The sequence below is a fragment of the Carettochelys insculpta genome, chromosome 10 (genome assembly GCF_033958435.1).
Source record: "Carettochelys insculpta isolate YL-2023 chromosome 10, ASM3395843v1, whole genome shotgun sequence".
In the NCBI taxonomy this organism is placed as follows: Eukaryota; Metazoa; Chordata; order Testudines; family Carettochelyidae; genus Carettochelys; species Carettochelys insculpta.
In genome coordinates, this window is record NC_134146.1 from 38,620,155 (window position 1) to 38,640,233 (window position 20,079).

The window sequence follows — 20,079 nt, forward strand, 5'->3', positions numbered from 1 at the left end:
GGGGGTCTCAGTCAAGAGGAGGGCCAGAGTTGACAAGGTCTGTTCAGTCACAGATGCCCATTATTAGCAGTTACTGTGGAGTTGTGAACATCAAGAGAGGAGAAACCAGATCAGTTCAGTCAGGGAGGATGTGGCCCATTATCAGTAGCTAATGTGGAGGTGTGAACATAAGAGCAGGGAAACTGCTTTTGTAACTGGCCAGCCACTCCCAGTCTCTGTTCAATCCTTGGCTGATGGTGTCAAATTTGCAAATGAATTGCGGCTCTGCAGTTTCTCTTTGGGGTCTGTTTTTGAGGTTTTTTTGTTGTAGGATTGCTACTTTTCAATCTGTTACTCAGTGTCCAAGGAGATTGAAGTGTTCTCCTACAGATTTTTGTATGTTACCATTCCTGATGTCTGGTTTGTGTCCATTTATTCTTTTACATAGAGACTGTCCGTTTTGGCCAATGTATATTGCAATGGGGCATTGCTGGCACATGATAGCTACGTCTACACATGTATGCTACATCGAAATAGCTTATTTCGATGTAGCGACATCGAAATAAGCTATTTCAATGAATAGCGTCTACACGTCCTCCAGGGCTGGTGCCATCGACGTTCAACTTTGACATTGGGCAGCACCACATCGAAGTAGGCACTGCAGGGGAGTGTCTACACGCCAAAGGGGCACACATCGAAAAAAGCGTGCCATGAACAGCTGCAGACAGGGTCACAGGGCGGACTAGCACTTCCAGGGCAACAGCTAGCCGCTCCCTTAAAGGGCCACTCCCAGACACACTCAGCCTGCACAGCATGTGGTCTGCAGAGCCACAGGCACGCACAACCGTCAAAGCAGTATGGACCCCCAGCAGCAGCAGCCAGAGGTCCACACAGCCGCCCCTGCTGGAGCAGTGCTTGCCCTGCTCAATGTTATGCAGGAGGCAGCTGATCACCTTTTATTCACAGAAGAGGAGCTGCCCCCAGGGGAGGAGGAAGCAGCCCCAGACCTTGCTGCCCTGTGGCCCCTGCCCCCACCTGGCCACACACGCCGCCGGCTGTGGAGCTACCCCATGAGCACCGACTGGTGGGGAGCAGCTGGTGCTCGGCGAGTGGGACAACAAGTGCTGGCTCCAGAACTTTCGCATGAGCCGGCAGACATTCCTAGAGTTCTGCCAGTGGCTCACCCCTGCACTGAGGCACCAGGACACTTCCATGCAGCGTGCCCTCATGGTCGGGAAACAGGTTGGCATCGCTGTCTGGAAGCTGGCCACTCCAGACAGCTACCGATCCGTGGGGCAGCAGTTTGGCGTGGGCAAGGCCACCATCAGGGCTGTCCTCATGGAGGTAAGAGGACCTGGGGGGGAGCCCTCGGGGGGAGGGAGCCCTGGGGTGGAGGGCCAGACACACCCTGCACACCCCTCACTGGTGCTCTCCCATGTCCTTCCCCTGCAGGTCGTCCGCACCATCAATGCCCTGCTCCTCCACAGGCTCGTGTGGCTTGGGGACCCGGATGCTGCCATCGTGGGGTTTGCCAGCCTGGGCTTCCCAAATTGCTTTGGGGCTCTGGATGGGACCCATATCCCCATCCGTGCCCCGGAGCACAGTGGAGGACGCTTCCTGAACAGGAAGGGCTACCATTCTGTGGTCCTCCAGGCCTTGGTGGACATCCGGGGCCGCTTCCTGGACATTTATGTTGGGTGGCCTGGAAGCACCCACGACGCCCGGGTGTTCAGGAATTCGGGCCTGTGCCACCGGCTGGAGGCGGGGACCTACATCCGCCAGTGGGAGACCCCTGTGGGGGACACCACCATGCCCCTCTGCGTCATCGCAGATGTGGCATACCCCCTCTGGCCCTGGCTCATGCACCCTTATATGGGCCATCTCTCAGCCAGCCAGGAGCGCTTCAACACGCGCTTGAACCATGCGTGCCAGGTGGTTGAGCGCACTTTTGGCTGCCTCAAAGGGCGCTGGAGGTGTCTCCTCACCCGCCTCGATGCAGGCCCCACCAACATCCCCCAGGTTGTGGGCATGTGCAGCGCACTCCACAACCTGGTCGAGAGCAAGGGGGAGGCATTCTTCCAGGGTTGGGCTGTGGAGGCTGGCAGGGCTGACATGCACCCACCCGCTGCCCCCAGTCGCCAGGTGGACCCCGAGGGGATCCAGGTCCGGGAGGCCCTGCGGGCCCATTTCGACCAGGCCGTGGGGTGAATGCTGGCAGGCCCCCCACTGCACCCCCTAATCCTCCACAACACTCCATGCCCCCACACCCACACCACAGAGCACCCAGGAGCACACAACCCTCCCGACTTTTCTTGCAAATAAAAATGGACCTGTTGTTTTTGAAACCAAAAACCGGTGATTTCTCTTATTATTCATACTACAAATATATATATAGAGAGAGAGGAGCAGAACAAAAGGGGGGAACTATTTACATGGCGGGGCAGGTACCATGTAACAGAACAGGGGTGTAACACAAACTATATACAAATATATATGATGGGAGATGTGTACAAAGGGGGTGGGGCCACGTCCTGGGCCCCGCACCCCTCTACTGTCCGGTGCCTGGGGTTGGCGGGCGCAACCCTCGCCTTGGCCTGAGCCCTGGCCGAGGCTGGCTGGTGGCTGAGCGAACCGGCAAGTATGGCCGGCGGGTGTCAGCAGGCCCCAGGCCCCCCTCAGCGGAAGGCCCCAAGGTGGTGGACGGCGGTTGGAGCAGCAGGTGGAGTGGTGGGTGGAGCAGGGGGCAGGGCGGGCAGAGTGGCAGGCGGCGCGGCATGGGGGGCCAGGTATTCCGCTATGTGCTCGAACGTGCGCATGAAGGCCCCCCATGGCTCCTGGTGCCAGGCCAGCGCTTGCTCCTGGAGCTCCAGCCACCACTCCTCCACCCGCAGGCGCCGCTCTGACACCTCCAGCTGACGCCGGAGGGTCGCAAGCAGCTGGGGGTCCGTGGTCGTCCTCTGTTGGTGGTGGCTTCGCCGTCGGCCCCCTCCCGGGGCTGGTCGGTGCTCCGCCAAGGGGCTGGCCTGGACTGATGGCCCCGGTGGGCTCTCCGGGACCACGGAGACCTCGCTGGCGCTCTCCGGGCCCTCCGATGGTTCAGCTGCGGAACACAGTGGGGAAGAAGAGTGGAGACAGACGTTAGTGTGGGCCCCGAGCCGTGGCCCTTGTCCCCCCAACCCTCTGCTGCTGGTTCCCCATCCCCGTCCCCGGGAGATGCTGCTGCTGATGGGTGTCCCACCCCCTCCCCCCCCGGGGGACCCTAGGTTCCGCTCCCCCCATCCCCAGGGATGTGGCATGGCGCTGTCCTGCTGTGGGGGCATGGGCTGATGCACTCTTCTGAGAGACATGCCACTGCTGTCCTTGGGGCCATGGTCCTCTGGGCATGTGGAGGGCCCTAGTCATGTCTGTTGTCCCTGCTCCTTAACCCCGGGGGTATGCACCAGGGGGGTACATACCTGACGGTCTGCTCCCACGGTCGGGGGACACCCTCTGGGCAGACGCCCTGCTGGAGCTCCGGGATGGTATAGCGGTGTGGAGCCCCCCGTCACTGGAGGAGGATTCCCCCTCCTCCTCCTCCAGCATCCCAGGGGTGAGCTCCTGGGGAGGCCCCGCGGTGTGGGGCTTGCCTCCAGGGTGGACTCCACTTCTGGGACCTGCTGGGGCTCGTTGGCCGAGGTGTCAAGAGTGGCCGGCGGGGAGGAGGTGTACCGGGGGCCCAGGATGGACCTGAGCTCCCTGTAAAAGGGGCAAGTGGCGTGGGCGGCCCCAGATCGGCTGGCCACATCCCGGGTCCGGGCGTAACCCTGCCGCAGCAGCTTCACCTTACTCCTGACGTGGTCAGGAGTGCGGGCAGGGTGACCCCAGGCAGCCAGGCCCTCAGCCAGCCGAGCGAATGCATCCATGTTCTGCCTCTTGCTCCCCATTACCTGGAGCACCTCCTCCTTGCTCCAGAGCTCCAGCAAGTCCCAGATCTCAGCCTCCGTCCAGGAGGGGCCCCACTGCTTTTTCCCAGGCTGGCTGCCAGGCTGGGAGCCCTGGCTCCCCTTGGTGGGGGGTGGTTCCCTGGGGGCGCTTCGGGGGCTGGAGGGCAGCCATCGCAGTGGGGGTGGTGGATTGGAGCTGCAGGGAGGCGTGCAGGCAGGCCGCGTGTCAGTGCTGCCGCCTGCACGCGCTCTCAGCTTCCTGCACAGGAACTCAGGGGGCGGGGAGCTTTAAGGGGCCGCTGCACGCGGTGACCATAGAGCTCAGGGGCTGGAGAGAGCGTCTCTCAACCCCTCAGCTGATGGCCGCCATGGCGGACCCCGCTCTTTCGATGTTGCGGTTTTAGTTGGGGCCTGTACGAGATGGGCAGTGGTGTTCTCTTGTTTTTCTCTTTGGTTGTGTCTTGTAGCGGGTGGCTTCTGGGTACATGTCTGGCTCTGTCAATCTGTTTCTTCACTTCCTTAGTTGGATATTGTAGTTTCAGAAAAACTTGGTAAAGGTCTTGTAGGTGTTTGTCTCTGTCTGAGGGATTGGAGCAAATGTGGTTGTACCTTAGTGCTTGGCTGTGTACAATGGATCAGGTGGTATGCCGTGAATGGAAGCTGGATGCATGCAGGTAAGCATAGTGGTCTGTGGGTTTCCGGAATAATGTGATGTTTATGTGACCATCATTTATTTGCATGGTAGTGTCCAGGAGGTGGATCTGTTGTGTGGACTGGTGCAGGCTGAGGTTGATGGTGGGGTGGAAACTGTTGAAATCTCGATGGAACTCTTCAAGAGCCTCTTTCCCGTGGGTCCAGATGATGAAGATGTCATCAGTGTAGCACAAGTAGAGGAGCGGGGCTAGAGTTGAGGAAGTGCTGTTCCAGGTCAGCCACAGAAATGTTGGCATACTATGGGGCCATGGAGGTGCCCATAGCAGTGCCACTGATTTGAAGGTATAAATTGTCCTCAAATCTGAAATAGTTGTGGGTGAGGACAAAGCAAGGTGTTGCGTCCTCAACCTCCTGGCCAATAGCCATTGGTGAACCTGTTGTCCTGGAATTGATTTAGTTCTTTTTTGAGCCATGTTGTTGTTCTGTCCTTCGCAACATGCCCTGGCCACATGTTCCACGGATTGACTGTGTATTGTATGAAGAAATTTTGGTTGTTTTAAACCTGCTGCCTCTTAATGTCATTGGGTGTGCCTAGCTTTGTGTTATGTAATGAGTAAATAACAATTTATTATTAACTAACTCCACATAAAGCAAGATTTTATACACCTGTGTCATGTACCCTTTGTCCTCGCTTTTCCATGCTGAAAAGTCTGTCTTATTAGTTTCTCCTCATACAGAAGCTGGTCCTTACCCCAGTCATATTTGTTGCCCTTATTCCTACCCTTTCCAATTCTAATCTATCTTCTTTTGAGATAAGACAACCATAATGCCTCTATCTTATTATCTATCACTTTCTTAATGGTTCCTATCATTCTGTTAGAGGTTTTTGGTTTGGTTTTTTTTTTTTTTTTTTTTTTGACTGCCACTGTTGAGTGAGTGTTTTCAAGGAACTATACACAGTGATTCCAAGATCTTTCCTGAGTGTTATCAGCTAATTTAAACACGCCACTTTATATGTATGGTTGGGATTCTGTTTTCCAATGGTCATAACATTGAATTTTATCTGCCATTTTGTTGCCCAGACACTCAGACTATATCTAGACTGCAGGCTTCTCCCTCCTGTCTCCTGACAGAAGTCTGCTGTGTTCGAAGAACGCATCCACTTTTCTGAGACCACTCTTGGAAAAGCAGGCACGTTCTGCTGACATCCCTTGTATGATTTGTGCCACAAGGCAGAAGGGATGTCTCGCCAGAAGGGCTTTTCCTGACATTTGGCCCCATGTGGACAGACCCAAATATTGGGAAAGCCTCTCTCAACAGAACTGTCAGCAAAAGATATGCAAATTGTGGAGTACAATTTGCATATCTTTTGCGGACAGTTCCTTGCAGTTTAGACACAGCCTCAGTTTTAAATCTCTTCCCAGTCTGCCCTGGATCTATTGAATCTTGAATAATTGTATACTGTTTGCAGATTTTGCTGCCTCACTCTTTACCCCCTTTTCCAGATATTTCATGAATATGTGGAACAGAACTGACTACAGTGGGGATTCCTAGAGGATACTTCTATTACCTCTTTCCTTAGGAACAAATGGTCAATTTTCACAGTCTTTGTTTCTGTCTTTTAACCAATTACTTATCCATGAGAGAACCTTCCCTTTATCCCACAATTGCTCACTTAGCTTAAGAGCCTTTGGTGAGGGGCCTAATCAATGGCTTTCTGAAAGTCTCCTTAGATTTGTCACCTGAAAAGAATGGCTCTTGTGTGGGACTCTCCTTCACACCCTCTTCAGTGAAGACCTATGTGAAAGAATTCATTTAGTTTCTCTGCAGTGGCCTTGTCTTCCTTGAGTGCTACTTTAGCACCTCTCTTGTCCAGTGGCTCCACTGATCATTCAACAGACATCTGATGTATTTAAAAAGAATTGCTGTCAGTTTTTGAGTCTTTGGCTAGTTGCTCTTCAAATACTTTTTTGGCCTGCCTAATTATACTTTTCTACTTGACTTTCCAGAGTTTATGCTCCTATTTCACTCAGTAGGATTTGACGTCCAATTTTTAAAGGATTATTTTTTGCCCCATCTGCCTCTTTTAGTCTGTTGTTTATCCACAGTGGCACTTTTTGGTCCTCTTACTATATCTTTTAATTTGGGGTATACATGTTATTGGAGCCTGAAAGGTGTTTTTAGTAGCTTCCATGTAGCTTTCAGGCATTTACTTTTGGGACTGTAGCTTTTCATTTCCGTTTCACTAGCGTCCTCATTTTTGTGTAGTTCCCCTTTCTGAGATTAAATGCTGTTGTGGTGGTCGTTGGTGTTTTCCACCCAAGACGGTTGTTAAATTTTATTATATTATAGTCAGTTTTACCAAACAGTTCAACAATATTCACATCTTGGACCAGATCTTGTGCTGCATTCAGAATTAAATCAAAAACTGCTTCTGTTCCTTTGGATTTCAGGATTAGCTTTTCCAAGAACTGGCATCAGTTTCTAGTGACATGCATGCAATTGTAATGCCATCTGCATGCAAGGAGTAGCATTAACTATGTAGAGAGATCCATCCATCTTTTGATCTTCAGCAGAGAGGATCTATGGAATTTGAGCCCTTGGATGGACATGATCATTGAAAGTGGAGAAACGGGGGATTAGCTGAGGCTACCAGGTAGAAAAGCCTACTAGTTTGTATTTGTAATTAGTATTTGTAGTAAGTTATTCAGTATTCAATTCCTGTACAGAATATTTAGAGACAAATCCTGAAGCCTGTGCTCAGTCTAAAAAAATTGCGCTGAAATTGCAGGACCTTTTTATGAGTAAAGACTTCAGTATTTGTTCAACAGCACACATACTTCAGATGGATCTTTATGCTTCAGTAAGTGCAGGTTACCCTATGTTTGATATGCTCAGGCCCGCCAATGGTGTGAAGAGGGAGGGAGTCAACTGCCCCAGGGTTGGTGATTCAAAAGGGCCCAGGCTTCTGGCCACCACAGCCCTGGGCCCTCTAAATTGCTGCTGGAGCCCCATGCAGCACACTCTGGGAAGCATTGAGGGCTGCTTGGGGAAGGAGAAGCACTAAGGGCTGCCAAGGGAGGACTAGCTCCAGCTTCCCCTTCGCTCAAAGCCCTGCCCCTTCCAAGGGCACAGAACCCTCAGTCCCCATTGGATGTGCTAGAAACTCTTCTCGTGTTTCTGTTATGTGTGTTTTGTGTTAGTATATCACAGGGGTCCTGGTTTATAACTAGGGCTACTAAGCACTATGATAATACAAATAACAGTAGTACCTTTTGAAGCTACATTTATCTAACTTTTCTATAGGTAAACAACAATGGGTTGCTATGTGGCACTTGCTTTAAAAAAGACATAAAGACTTTTCTCATCTTAATTTACTGCAACACAGTACTGGTGTGGCCAGAGAAAAACACAGACAATACTAATGAAATAATTTTATGATCAATTACCCGTTTGTTAGACTCATACGCAATTTGCTGTGACTTGATATGTGCTGTCTGTTTTAATAAACAACATTTTATGGGGTATATTAGATTAAAGCTGACAGAAAGGAGAACTGAGTAGTTACATTAGTTGTGTTTTTGTTTCAGCTGATTGCTTTTAATGCAGAAGGAAAGAGTTGCCCAAGTGAAATTTTGGTCTGCACGACAAGCCCAGACAGGCCAGGACCTCCTACTAGACCTGTTATTAAGGGGCCAATAACACCTCATGGCTTCAGCGTTAAATGGGGTAAGCTTACCTGTTTGCTTTGCAGTAACACAATTTTTTATGTCATAAAATAAATTTAAGTGTAAGCAAAATTCATTTGCAAAAATCGGGAAGAAAATAAGATTGTAGGTAACAGCCAGCATGGATTTGTAAAGCGCAAATCATGCCAGACCAATCTGATAGCTTTTTTTGACAGGATAACAAGTCTTGTGGATAAGGGAGAGGCAGTGGATTTGGTATACCTAGACTGCAGTAAAGCATTTGGTGCAGTCTTGCATGACCTTGTTATCAACAAACTAAGCAAATACAACTTAGATGGGGCCACTCTAAGGTGGGTGCATAACTGGCTGGATAACCGTTCTCAAAGAGTAGTTATTAATGATTCGCAGTCACACTAGAAGAGCATAACAAATGGGGTTCCTCAGGGATCGGTTTTGGGACTGGTTCTATTCAATATCTTCATCAACAATTTAGATATTGGCATAGAGAGTATGCTTATTAAGTTTGCAGATGATACCAAGCTGAGAGGGGTTGCAACTGCTTTGAAGGATAGGCTCATAATTCAGACTGATCTGGGCAAAACTGGAGAAATAGTCTGAAGTTTAATAAGGACAAATGCAAAGTACTCAGCTTAGGAAGACACGATCAGCTTCATACATGTAGAATGGGAAGTGACTGTCTAGGAAGGAGTACTGCGGAAAGGGATTTCAGGGTCATAGTGGACCACAAGCTAAATATGAGTCAACAGTGTGATGATGTTGCAAAAAAAAGCAAACATGATTCTGGGATGCATTAACAGGAGTGTTACGAGCAAGATACAAGAAGTCATTCTTCTGCTCTACTCAGTGCTCATTAAGCTTCAGTTGGAGTAGTGTGTCCAGTTCTGGGCACCACATTTCAAGAAAGATGTGGAGAAACTGAAGACGGTCCAGAGAGGTGCAACAAGAAAGATTAAAGGTTTAGAGAACGTGAGCTATGAGGGAAGACTGAAAGAACTGGGCTTGTTTAGTTTAGAAAAGAGAAGACTGAGAGGGGACTTGATAGTGGTTTTCAAGTACCTCAAAGAGGATTACAAGGAGGAGGGAGAAAAATTTTTCTTGGCTTCTGAGGATAGGTCAAGGAGGTTTAGATTAGACATTAGGAAAAACTTCCTAACTGTCAGGGTGGTTAAACACTGAGATAAGTTACCTAGGGAGGTTGTGGTATCTCCATTGCTGGAGATATTTAAGAGCAGGTAAGATAGACACCTACTGGGGATGATCTAGGTGGTGTTTGATCTTGCCAAGAGGTCAGGGAACTGGACTTGATAACTTTAGAGGTCCCTTCCAGTTCTAATGTTCTGTGATTCTAAAACCTATGCGAAATGCACATTAAATTCATATTTCGTATGCTGCATCTCAGTCAGGAGGTGAATTGTTCAGAAGATTTGGTAAGCAGTTGATCATTCCAAGAGATGCCTGAGACTGTGGTGAGCAGTCATGTCTTTTTCATATTACAGAGCTCAAAAATATTTTTAAAGACAGCTGTAAAGCGAAAGCATAGTGGTGCAGATAATATTTTCACCCTCCAGGTCTCTTACCACACAGTCCTTTGAGACCATTCACTCACTGCTCTGTTGTATTGCCCTGTCAAGTTCAGGATTCTTGTCCTTGCTTTCAAGACTCTGTATCTTGTATATCTTGCCTACATCCCAGCCTGTTTACTTATTGTTCTACTAATTATGCTAGTCTTGATACTCCTCACAACTATCTTTTTGTCTTCTTCCATGCTCCATTAGTGAGTAGAGTAGGTGCCTCAAACCTGCCTGTCGAGCTTCCTCCTTCATATCTCTCCTGAAAGCTTACGTCTGCTGTCTGGCCAGAAGACATGAAATGGACAAGAACAGTTAAACAAATGATGTAATACAGCAGCCTAGGCATGTCCACTCCTCAGTAGTCTTATTTTTGTTACCGTTGTTCTCCTTCTGAACTTCCCCCACATCTCCGTTTGGCTGGTTAAGATCCTTTCTGGGCATGTCATGTTGCATATATAACCTCTTTGAGACAAAAACCATGATTTTGGGAGGTGACTGGGTAACATGTCTATGAGCAATTGATAATGATAAAGCATCCCAGACGTGAGTTTTGAAATCAGACTCCCTGAAATCACAGCTTTGAGTAAACATTGAAAATACATTCTAACAGCTGCTTAAAGCTCCTCATTCCACTCAAGTAGCAAGAGCACAGTATCTGAGTCAAAGCATGCAGTATGGTTAACAAATCAGCAGCATATTCTAAGATTCCAGATTGCCTGGAACTGATCTGTAGATTCACAGAATAGATCCTAAAATAATCATCTTTAGAATTATGAACACAGGATGCACCTCCCTGTTCTGGCATCCTCGGGACCTCACTGGTCCCAAACGTGGAAGTTTTCTGGACCAGGGAGGTCAAGTCCAGACTCCAGCCTGGCACAGCTCAACTCCACTCCTGTCCCCAGGTATTCCCACACCCCAGCCTGGTTGCCAGCCCCCCTACCTGGCAACATTCCTGGATCCAGCTGCTGGCTCCCTGGCTCCCGACCGGCTCCACTTTCAGCCCAGGCTGGAGTGCCAGCACTGGCCGGTCAACCTGCCTTGCTGCTGGGAGCACCACCCCAACTCAGGCTGCCTGCCCAGCTGTTGGGATGCTTGGCTGGGGCTCCCAGTCCCACTTGGGCTGCACACCACAGCTGGGATTCTAGCTGCCCAGCTGCTTGGGCTGCTGGCCTGCTGCCACAGGCCTCACCTATATGCCTGGCCAGATGGCCCTACTGCCTCCCTATTCCTGGCCGCCAGGGCTCTCTGGCCCAGGATCATCAGTGATCCTGCTAGACCATGGATGTTACTGGACCAGAGACTCACGGTTTTTAGAGGTGCAATCTGTACCACTTTTGGAAGTGCATAATTATTTTATCTTCAGCTTTAGTCCTGTTGATTCAGTCAGACTGCTGCTATTTGAGGTAAATATCCTCCATCAATTCTGTCATGAGTTATTTGTGCCCTAATGAATCTCTTATAGATCACTAGAATGAAATTTGCAAGATGCTGACTAGAAACCTCTGCACTATGAAGCATTAGATCTTTTATGCAGTAGCTAATGATGTGACAAGTGCTTTTCTTACAAGATATATGTGTGATTTTGTAGTATCAAAATCTGTCTTTATTTTCTTGTGAATTCCATTTTTCAAATCTAATTTATTGGAAAAAAATGATGCTCATTTTTCAGATCCTCCACAAGATAATGGTGGTTCAGAAATCCTAAAATACCTGTTGGAGATCTCAGAAGGAAATTCTGAAGGTAAATTTCACAAGAATCTATCTATTCCAGGATGTTGCAGTTATATGTATTCTGTGCATAAAACACTTGGCTTTAGTCTCAGGGGGGTAGCCATGTTAGTCTGTAGCATCACAAGTAACAGGCAGTCCTCTCTAAGGTGCCACAGGACTGCTTGTTATCTGTGAAATTTGGCTTTGTCAGATATTGGCAAGTTTTTTCTAAGTAATAATGTAATAAGTGGGGTCTTACTGAATCCATGATTCATTGGTCAGTTTCATGGTCCTAGAATTTTGAAAATTGTGGATTTCATCATCTGAACAGTTTCAATGTGAAATTTCACAGTGGTGTAGCTGCAAGAGTTCTGATCCAAGAGGGAACTTAGAGAGAGGGGGGAACACAAGGTTATTGTAGGGGGAGCTGCAACATTGCTGCCTTTGTAGCTGGATGGCTGGAAACGGATGGTTGCTGGCCGGCAGCCCCAGGTCTGTAGGCAGCGCTACCGCAAGCAGTAGTGCAGAGGTAAGGATGGCGTGGTGTAGTATTGTCGCCCTTGCTTCGGTGCTGTTTCTGACAGCGGCTCTGCCTTCAGATCTGGGCTCCTGGCCAGCAGCTGCTGGGCTCCAGCAATGTTCTCTCAATATTTCCATCCATGAGCAAAATAAGCTTTGTTTTGTGCACCAAGGTGTGCATGGATGTGCACCACCAATAGAAATACATGCTGCCGGCTGTGTGCGCTTTGCTAATCAGCTGGGCAGTGTTTGAATCTCTCCTGCATGGCTGCCCAAGTGCACTGCTTACAGTGAGCCCTGGTCGCCAGCCACCCAACAGTACAGGAGTATGGGTGGCTGTACGGTGACCCCCCACACCACCACACCAAATATCCTTGTGACCACTCTGCAACTCCTTTGGACTGGGTCCCCCAGTTTGAGAAACACTCATCTCACCTCATGAAATCTGTATAGAAGAATCTAAAAGCACACAAAACCCAGATTTCTTGGAGGGAGACCAGATTTCATGGTCCTTGATGTGTTTTTCATGACAGTACAATAGTACCAGAAAAAATTGTATCAAATATTATGGATGGCATTTGGGCTCTCTTTCCTGCATCCTATAGTAACCCCAGATGCACTAAAAGCATATTCTAGGCAGAGTGAAGTCATTGCTCTTACAGCCTTGGCTGAGCACCAGCTGGCCTTTAGCTCATGGTGGAGCACAGGGCTTTAGCCCCTAAGGTTGCAGTTCAGTCCCTGGTGCCAGCAACCCAGGTCTGTTAACGTTACACTACATTAATTTTAACAAACATTAAATATAAAACTGAGCTTTACACAAAAACATTAATTGAAGAAAGTTTGTGGCTAGGCTATACCTTCACTACACATTTCTGCCTGCATGGCTATTCCAGTCAGAGATGCAAAGAGGTATGATCTCTGACTCTCACAGGGGAGGCAGCAAACCTCACCAGTAAAGCTTGCTTTGCTTGTGGGATGTGGATTCGTTATATCAATACAAAGCACAGCTTCATCATTGTTGCTAGGAGCACTTTGCTGGTATTCCTGTACCAGTAAAGTATTCCTAGTGTAGACCTGGCCTGAGTTAAAATATTATTAAACTGTTTAATGCTTTTCATTAATTACCGTGGATTCCTTGGCCAGGCAATCTAAGTTAAGCAGGTGCCATTTGTGCTTGGTTAAAATCTATTTGTAGGATATATTTACTACTAATGTAAATCTTATTACAAAAAATGCAATCTAATAGTATACCTTTTGCCTAAGACTTCAAACTTGAATGATTTAAGCACCCACTGCTTAGAGAGGACGGGATGTGGGGTGCAGGCAGGGACAAGTGGTTACAGAACTGAAAGGAAAGGTAAAAGTCAAGCCAGGTTGCTGAGGCATAGATGTTGCAAGTGTCTTCCCAAAACTTCATTCCCAGAGTGTGATAGACATCCCCCATCATGTGCACCTGTACCCTCTTTCAGACCAAATTAAACTTTAAACATCCTTGTGAAGCAGAGTGTGTTAGGTCAGCTAGACAAAAGAGCGAGAGTGACTCACCACCACAATCCATTTCAATGGACAAAAAAGTGATCTTTATGTGAAACCAGATTGTGGCTGCCTCTTACATAGGTGTTGAAGGGAAGATATGAAGGAAGAAGCAAGTGGCCCTTGCTCCTCTTTGCTCCCCGTGTAAAAGCCAGCCACAGCTGCTGATCTGCATCCTTAAAATGATGCCCCTCCTGGCCTGCAGTTTGGATTATTGTGCATAATACTAAGTACCTGGATTGTTTGTTTATTTTGCAATTGTTTGTGATTTTTGTGTGCCCCTGTCCCTTTCTTCTGAACAGTGGAATTCCGAGATTATACTTACTGGTTAATTTTTAAAAGATTTCCTTAACCAACAACAACATCGTCATTAATAGTGTGTGAATAGTTTATTTTCACAAAAAAGGATTCAAGTATTTTTATAGAATCATGTTAAAGACTTTCTTTCTCATACATAGCTCCATAGAGGAATAGTAGCCAGAGAGAGAGAGAGAAAGAGAGAGTGTGTGTGTGATGTGCACATTGTTTACAAAAGCACACGAGTCCATTTAATTTTACAGCAAATCAATGGGAAGTGGCATATAGTGGATCTGCTACAGAATATACCTGTGCTCACTTGAAACCAGGCACTTTGTATAAACTCCGGGCATGCTGTATCAGCACTGGTGGACACAGTCAGGTAAGAAAAATTTAACAATGAGAACTATAATTTTTGCATTTTACAGAGCTTCGCCTGTGCGCTACATTTTAGTTTTGCTAAATAATTTCTGCTTTAAATAACAAATGTTGTAACTTGGCTAGAAATGTAGTATTATTGATACAGTGAAAACCTCACTGATTTTCATTAATGTCCCTAAGCAAGATACTTCCTTTGCAAAGAGGCTGCTATCTTTGTAGTTAATAAAGTTTGGGTTTTTTCATTTAGCAAAATAAAATTAGTTATTAATTATTTCCTTCATATGGAAAAAGTCCTAAATCTTCATATTGTTAAGGTGAAAAAGGGCCTTTTATGATAATGTACTCTTGCCTCCTGCATAACATGGGGCATAGGATTTCACCCAATAATTTGTGCATACAGCTGTTATATGTTTATGCTTTCTGTATCATTGGTCATAGTTTGCTGTGGTGATAGACATCTCCCTATTTATGTTTAATATTAAATATATTTTGCAGACATATAAATTCAGTCTTCTCAGCTTCCTGATCTGTCCAACTCATATTCTGTAAGCCCTGAAGTGAAAAATGCTATGGATTTATCAATTTCACTGTCTGCTGTTTGGATCATGCATGTGTTTTGGTGACTGATTAGATCCATGTGGATTCAGATGCTCTGGAATGTAGTGTACTGTTTGCATTGTGTTCATTTCTCTACATCGTAATACTAACAAATCCTTGATCCAGCAGACTTTATTTACTGAAAACTCCATTTGACTTCAATGGGTCTTCTCACTTGGTTAAGTCTTTAAAAGATCCAGGGGACACTGTTACTACAGTAGAATGCTGCACAAACTAGTGAATGCAACTGACTCTTCTCCTCAAGAATGCAAATAAAGGATCCAAACTTATGAGCTGCCTTTTTCGCTATAGGCCTTTCTCCCTCAGGAACTTGGGCTCCCAAGGCACTTTTTAAAGTGTTGTCCTTAGGTTCAAAAACAACATCTGAGTGCTTAGTGTATATAAGAAGTACTTCATCAGCCATGGGGAAGTATAGGGGAAAAGGAAAATAGCATTTTTTTAACAAATGTTGGCAAAAAAGAGGTTTTCACCGATGTTACTGATATTGTACCACAAGGAAAAAATCATACATTAATTTTAAGGCCAGAAGGAGCAATTAGATCATCTAATCTGACTTTTAACGTATCGCCAGCTATTACATTTTCACAGAATTATCCTGGGTTATGCTTGACTAAAGCGTAAGTTGTGTTATGCAAAGCATATCTTTCAGAAAGACATGGAGTCTTGATTTGAAGACATCAAGAGAGGGAAAATGCACCTCTTCACATGGTAGTTTGTTGCAGTGGTAATCACCCTTGTTTTAAAGGAAAAGGAAAGTGTCTGATTTCTCATTTGAATTTGTCTTAAGTGTAGCCTCCAATTATTGGTTCTTCTTATGCCTTTCTCTGTATATGAAAGAGCAGTATTCTTGAGAGCTCATTAGTACCCAGAATTCTTGAGGAATTTGAAATATAATAAAATAGTGGGGAAAAAAGAACTTTTATTAAAATATTCACTAATACTAGTGAAAACAGTATATAAGTAATGCTAATAAAATAGTGTCGATTATGCTCATTTTAGTGAAATATTAACTAACCTCTTGAGAGTTTCTGATCCTATCTATTTCTTGCCATTTCTTTTTTTGTCTGGCAAAGTAATATTTTTTCAGAAATCTCTTTCTATCAAGACCATGACTCATATTGTTGTTCCCTGTTGAAAGGCATGTTTTGTTTCATATTCTTTTCCAGTGTTCTGAAAGTTTACCCATCCGTACACTTAGTGTTGCACCAGGTCACTGTCGGCCACCAAGAATGTTGGGGAAACCAAAACACAAAGAAGTTCAGCTACAGTGGGGTAAGTGATCAGTACTTGCAGACATTTACGTTTTCATGCAGAAACCCGGATTGAGCCATTGATTTGGACCAAAACTTAAGTAACTGTTTAAAGAATAAGTTTACTGTCAAGATCGAAAGACTAAATTTCTCTACATTTAAAATGTGTATAGGATTTCGCATTCTGATTTTTGTTCTTTGATTTGCATCAGGTTGTAAATGATCCCACGTCCAGTTAAGTCAGTCAGAGATTTTTCATTGACTTCAGTGTGCTTTGTGTCAAGCTTTTGGAAGTTAGTTATCTTAATTTTTTTCCTTTGGGTCTGACTCTGCAGTCTGTTCCCACTGAATTCAGTTGGAAGTTATGCCTGTGTCAGTACTTATATATACACGCATACACCTATCTCATAGACCTGGAAGGGATTTTCAGAGGTCATCAAGTCCAGTTGCCTGCACTCACAACAGGACCTATCGCCATCCCTGATAGATTTTTTTTTTTATCTGATTGCCCCAGATTCCTAAATGGCCCCCTCAAGGATTAAACTCACAACCTTGGGTTTAGCAGGCCAGTGCTCTAACCACTGAATTATTCCTCCCCTGGTATGATCAGGGCCTGCAACAAAGTTTTTAACTATTGGCCTTTCGTTACAAAAACATCACATCACTTGAGATCCATTTATTTCCTTGTGTTCCTAATCACAATGTTCAGCTATTTTGCACAGGATTTCACATAATTTATACTGAGCCAGGACACATTGAAAATGTTAGGTGGCTTTTTATTTTAAACTCTTGTTAAGGAAAAGTGCAAAAAAAAACAAACCAAATATATTAAGTTGATGTGACAGTTCTTACAGAAAGTAGCTCCTTGCCTGTTCAGTGAGAGTAAAATAGTAATTGTGACATTTTAGAAGATCGTTGTGTGGTGACATCTCATGATTAAATTGTATGTTAGTACTATCTGAGACACTACTACACTCAGGATAGTCTGTCTCAATGCCATTTCCTTTTCTCAAATGTATCTCAGTTCCAGCTAAGTTGCACTCACAGTCAGGACCCCACCTGTGTGCCAGGCACAGGGCCTGCCTGAGCTGCCAGGGCAGCCCCCAAGCCAGGATCACTGACTGTTGCAGAAGTCATGGAAGGTCACTGAGTCTGTGAATACCATGACCTCCATGACAAACACCAAACCTAGATGATAGTATATTTCCTGTTGAGCTCTTCAAAGGAGATTAATAGACAAAATAAAGGCCACGGTAAGAGTGAGCTGTTAAAATGATACATGTGGACTGTCCAAGTGATCCTTCTGCACCCAAAATCCCCACTGATTTTGCCTAGGCTTTTGAATGGCTCAGAGAACACAGGACTGAGCTTTCTTCCCCATCTGTAAAATGAGATAAGGATACTGGCTTTTGTAAAGCACTTTGAGACCTATGGAACGTATTGTGTAAGAGGTATGTATTCGAATGATTTCAAAGTTACTGAGTCCGTTGTAGTATTGGCCTGCACAGAACTGTGAATTGACAGCAAGATTAGCCTCACTGAGCCTTTGATTTTTTTTTTTCAATTTAAGGTTACTTTAAAAAGTCATCCTAGACACTATTATCGTAATTACTCCTTGTACTGAAGGAAGATACAGTTTCTGTTTCATTGTTTGCTAGAATCTAGAAAAGGGTGAAAGTGATGGATTATTCGATGATTACCTCTTCTCTTCGTTCTCTCTGGGGCACCTGGCATTGGGCACTATCAAAAGAGCAAGATACTGGGCTAATGAACCTTTGGTCTGACCCACTATGTCCGTTCTTATATTTTATGGCTTTTCGGTTAAAGGAAGAGCAGGTATCAGCCTCCATTTTAAGTGGGGCTATGTCTAGACTAGAGGGTTTTGTCAACAAAACCTGGGGAGCGTCCAGATTGCCAAGCACATTCTGTTGACAGTAAGTCTGTCCACAGCAATCACCACTCTATGGTCCCTGCCTCTGGCCCCTCTTAAAGCCTCAGGGATCCTGAGAAAGCCTGTGGCAGGAAGCTGATAACATGTGAGCAGCACAGCAACACACAGCTGTGTCCCATGACCTTGCAGCCCTCCAGCTGAGCAGCAGGCAACCCATGACTCCCCTGGACCCTGGGGGAACCTGACAGAGGGGTCCCAGGAGCTATTCCGGAGCTACAAGAATCAGGCCCCCTCCTGGACTGGGGCTGGGGTCCAGGTCCTGTTGGACTTGAGCGGGGAGGAGGAATTCCTCTAAGGCCCAAGACAAAGCACCACAACACCCCCATCTACACCCAGATAGCCACTGCCCTGGCCAAATGGGGACACTCTTTTCCCCCTGAACCATGGAGCAGGTACAGGCCAAGGTGAAGGAGCTTTGCCAGGGCTGTGTCCAGGCCTGGGACGCTGCCCAATGCTCTGGGGCAGGACCTGCCTCTACTACCGGGAGCTCCATTCCATCCTGGGGGTGGGGGACGTTCACATCCCCACCATACCACAGTGTGGACATGGCACTCAAGGCCCACCCACCACAGCGGAAGCCCTCAGAGGAGCGGGAGGAAGCCTCCAATCCCCACTGGAGCTGGAGCCAGACATGCAGTCAGAGGCCAGCAGCGGCCTTGTCACCGTCCTGGAGCCAGTCCCTGCCAGCCAGGCCACCTCTCGGTCGTCTTCAGAGCTGGGCAAAGGTTGCGTCGGTGAGTACCGCATACGTCACACTCCCCGGGGGTGGGAGGCAGGGGCAGAGGGGGCGTGCCACAAGTGTCACGTATCCAGCTCTGGTGGGCCTTTGTACTGCGGTCTTGGCATTTGGAATCATATGCAAGGTAGTGTGTGCAGCAACTCTGCGGCAGGGCCTGTTGCGCAGGCTGCACATGGCTTTGCTCGTAGGACGTTCTTGTCCCTTGGCCCAGGCGGTGTTGGTTGCTGCTTGCAGTGAGGGGCAGGGCTCTAGGGGCTGCACTGCATGAATGACTCACTGTCTCTCCTCCTTGTTTTCCTTACAGCTGCACCTACACCATCTGAGGGCCAGGCCAGCTCCACCCCAGCACCAGGGCAAGACCACAGCCAGAGGGACGCATCCAGGAGACCCTCCAGTGGGACCACAATGCCGCCCTCCAAAGGATGACCCAGATTATGGAGCAGCCGCCGTGGGTCACCACGGAATGGCGGTCGTGGGCCTGGGACCAACGCATGTCTCACTTTGCCACCATTGGTGTCTGGCATGACATGATGGCTCAGCCACCCACAACTGCTGCTCCTGCCTCTGCTGCCCCCTCCCTCCGCCTCCCTGCCCCTGATGGCCATCCCACAGGGTGTCCTGGACCTGCTCCAGTGGCTGAGGGCAATGCCTGACACCCAGGTCCCCTGCCTCCCCCTGCCCTCCCAGACCCTGCCAGAGCCCAACCTCCTCCCCGGTCCTGGCCCCAACCCAGCCCCGATGATGTTCCACCCTCCCAGGTTCACGGCCCCTCACCTCCTTCATGTTTTAAGCCTCCCAGTCCCTGTCCTAAGCTGCCCCCGCCCCCCCCCCACACACACTGTATATAGTTCAAAAATTTTTGCAGTTTGCTTTATTGGAAACTATTTGTTATTACACAGTTTCTTTTCAATACGTTTTTCTTTGGTTGAGTAAAATGGTTATTTGTTCAGCACACCCAATTCCCTCTTTATTGACCATGGCTCAGGGAGGAGTGAGGGGGTAAAGAAGAGGGGTCATTGTGGGGATGCGGGGAACCTGGGAAGTTTTAGTTGGGGCTGTGGGAAAAGCTTTCCCTCAGAGCCTCATGGATCCGCACCCTATCCTGGTAGGCCTGGCATATGAGAGCTGCACCCAGCTGCTCATACTCACAGCCCTTGTGGCCAACATCTACCCCCAGCCCCGGGAGGAAGGCGTTCCCCTTTCCCTGCACAGTGTTGTGCTTGCTGCCACAACTTGGGGGA

General features: G+C 47.4%; 1 protein-coding gene across 2 annotated transcripts in view; it reads left to right on the plus strand.

Moving 5' to 3' along the window:
• The window catches only part of FNDC3B (fibronectin type III domain containing 3B), a 402,180-nt gene that overhangs the window by 301,157 nt on the left and 80,944 nt on the right, over positions 1-20,079 (plus strand). For both annotated transcript variants that reach the window (XM_075004071.1, XM_075004072.1), the window contains exons 15-18: positions 8,147-8,285; positions 11,510-11,581; positions 14,163-14,281; positions 16,065-16,170. In XM_075004071.1, coding sequence (XP_074860172.1) covers positions 8,147-8,285; positions 11,510-11,581; positions 14,163-14,281; positions 16,065-16,170 — 436 coding nt within the window. The remainder of the gene's footprint in view (positions 1-8,146; positions 8,286-11,509; positions 11,582-14,162; positions 14,282-16,064; positions 16,171-20,079) is intronic.